Source organism: Nerophis lumbriciformis, linkage group LG06 (assembly GCF_033978685.3).
Source record: "Nerophis lumbriciformis linkage group LG06, RoL_Nlum_v2.1, whole genome shotgun sequence".
Taxonomy (NCBI): Eukaryota; Metazoa; Chordata; class Actinopteri; order Syngnathiformes; family Syngnathidae; genus Nerophis; species Nerophis lumbriciformis.
In genome coordinates, this window is record NC_084553.2 from 51,477,834 (window position 1) to 51,480,950 (window position 3,117).

Consider the following 3,117-nt stretch of genomic DNA (forward strand, 5'->3'; position numbering starts at 1 on the left):
CTGGGGAAGACTTTAGAGAGCCCACTTGGTATTCTCACTTTGAAGCGAGGCTAACACACACCATTCAATAATAATGATGGCAATAATAATTATAAAAATACAAATATGTGCTCTTTTAAATGCAGGATTTTTTTTTTTTTATAATATCCTCTCTTAATGTTTCCCCTTTTGCGTGTTTGCTTCATGTGCACAACTGTAAACTGCATGCATGAAAAAGCCATTTGACATATAAACGTCTCCCTCCCCTCCCACGGATGATTTACACCTCAGAAAAGGGCGTGAAAGGAAGAAAACCTCCCCTGCGGATCACTATTTGTCATAGGAACACAACAGCAGCGGCCTTTCTTGTTTCAAATAATCACAATAATAATAAATACACACAACAACAACAAAAAAAAGAGAGACGGTGCCGTTCATAGGGGATTTGACACGTGGAGCAGTGCAACCCCGTGGGGACCAACACACACACACACACACACACACACACACACACACACACATAATTATGCTATTTAACCGGATGATATGTGCCAGTCTGTGCGGTCACGTGACTACAACAGAAGGGGGATTATTGTGAAAAATAATAATAATAATTAAAAGCCCAAGGGAAATTAAAGTACAATAATAATAATAATAATAATATTAAAAGTAAAAATAATAATTATTGGTAAATTAAAAACCACTTAAAGGCAATAAAACCAACGAATTGTGTTATTATTTGAGATATTTTTTTGCTCTTAAGGCCTCCTTGTTAAGGCGTTGCGGCCTGCAATAACATTTGTAATAAAAGCAAAAATAAATAAATAGAAATATTTAAAATAAATACAAATAAAAAGCAAAAAAAAATTGCTTATCATTTTGGATTTTTTTTGGCCTCGTTCATCTAAACTTTTTTTTATTTTTTATTATGTTGTAATATTTTAGGCAATCATTACTCATCGAATATTAATACATGTAACAATAACTCTGCATATGCACTCATTGATTATAAATTCCCCCCCTTTTTTTTTTTTTTTTTTTTTGCACACACACACTCACACACGCACACACACACTTTTATTGTGAAATTAAGCGCAAGTGTGACACCTACCTGCGGAAGTTGGAAGAGTTTGCACGACATGGCGTGACAACCGCACTTCCTTTGTACACTCCGTGTGTGTGTGTGTGAGCGTGTGTGTGTGTGTGTGTGTGTGTGCGTGTGTGTGTGTGTGTGTGTGTGTGTGTGTGCGCGCGCACATCCAACGCGCCATTAAAAAGCGAGAGTCCATTAATAGGGTGGTCAGTATGTTCTGAATGCATGGTCGAATCTCTCATTTTAACCAACTTCCATCACGCCTTCCTTGCATAAAGGGAAGGGAGAAAAAAAAAAAAGTAATGAGATCTAAATTTGGCATAAAATGGATCTCATTACTGTAGTTCACCACCTGATTGCCGTGCGTAAAACACGCGTGGTAATCGGCTATTCCTGTATGCTCCAAACATGCACTTTATATCATCACTGCGTGAATAATCATGCATATTTAAAAAAAAATGAATAAATAAAAATACTGCACAAATATATTTATATTCTCCATAATTTACTTCAAAGATAGTGTCGTCCATTTTTTCTTTCTTAAATACAAAAATGCTACATTAAATATACATGTTAGTCTTTTAATACAAATGACTTCCGGTGGCTGCAGCCATTATAAGTCCCTCATCCTTGTTACAGAAACATGTCCAGTAAGGAGGGGATGATATAATGCTCAGTAATATGTTGCAACCTTCCCAGAAAAACAAAACAAAAAAAACAGAAGAAATAAATTAAAGTAAAAAGAAAAAAAAAAAAGTCCACAGTTGGATGTTGTTAAATGTTTGACATACCTTTCTTCAGTTCGTAAGGGGAGTCTTTGCAAAGATCTCCCCGCACTTTGTCCCTCACCAAAGCCTCGGCTCTATTTAACACCGTCTGGTTTAATCCATTGAAGTGCGCCGGGCTGCAGGGGGAGCCCGCGGTGCCGTGGAGGTGTCCGAAAGTAGCCCCGTGGTAGTTCGTGTAGCCCGGGTAGAAGGGCGACGTGTAGTACAGGGGCCGGGAGAGGACGCCGCACTGCGGGGAGGACCGCGGAGGGGAGCCGGCAGCGGGGTTCATGACGCCGGGGCAAGGCTGCTGCTGCTGCTGCTGCTGCTCCCCGCCTCCTCCTCGGTGCGCCTCCCCGCTGCTGCTTCTACTGCATCGGTCCGATGAGGTGGCGATCTCCGCCAGGGACCACAGTTTGGGTTTGGGCGCCGAGTGGATGACTGAGGTGGGTGCGTGCATGCTGAGGTCCGACGGCTTGTCCTGCAGGGCGCCGCGGGGCCCCTGCTGCTGCACCACCACCACCACCGAGGGGGACGACGTGGCGGGCTTGCCGGCAGAATCCAACAAGTCGGACGCGCTAGTCCGCTCCTCCGGCGGCTCTTTGGACTCCGAGTCGCTCAGCAGGGGGTCCACGTCCTTGTCCTCCTTGAACCTGTCACAGTCCGCCGGGTGCAGCATTTTGGCATCTGGACACATCCAGGAAAAAATAATTAGATGCAATATTCAAATTAATTTAAATATTTTTCGTTATTTTTGACTAAGTTGGAGGTGATTATAATTCCATAAATAATACACCACCATTAAGCTCCAATCAATATGGAAACGACTAGGATGACATTTTTTTTTTTTTTTTAATATTCTCCCCCATGCACCTCCAGCCACCAACCTGCTTCAGCATCTGACGAGTCCTGGTTCTTGTCTTGCTTATTACTGGGTGGCTCGTCGTCGTCGTTCTTCTCCAGGTCGATGTTCTCGTCCTCCTCCTCGTCCTCGCTGCGGTTCCGCGGCGTCCACGTCATCTTGTTCTCCTTCTTCAGCCTCCGGCGGGCGTTGGCGAACCAGGTGGAGACCTGGGTGAGGGTCATCTTGGTGATGATGGCCAGCATGATCTTCTCGCCCTTGGTGGGGTAGGGGTTCTTGCGGTGCTCGCTGAGCCAGGCCTTCAGGGTGGCCGTGGCGTCCCGGGTGGCGTTCTTGCGGTAGGCCGGGTCACCGTACGGGTAGCTGCCCAGGGGCGCCGCGTACGGGTGGTAGCCGATGGAGCCCGCCATGCCCGT

General features: G+C 45.0%; 1 protein-coding gene across 1 annotated transcript in view; it reads right to left on the bottom strand.

The window, feature by feature from the left end:
• Positions 1-1,105: 1,105 nt before the first annotated feature.
• irx5a (iroquois homeobox 5a) overlaps positions 1,106-3,117 on the bottom strand; it is a 3,101-nt gene continuing 1,089 nt past the window's right edge. The window contains exons 2-3 of the mRNA XM_061963555.2: positions 2,727-3,117; positions 1,106-2,526 (exon numbers count right to left, since the gene is read on the bottom strand). The exon at positions 2,727-3,117 is cut by the window's right edge and continues 21 nt beyond it. Of these exons, the coding sequence (XP_061819539.2) occupies positions 1,847-2,526; positions 2,727-3,117 (1,071 nt within the window). The 3' untranslated portion in view covers positions 1,106-1,846. The remainder of the gene's footprint in view (positions 2,527-2,726) is intronic.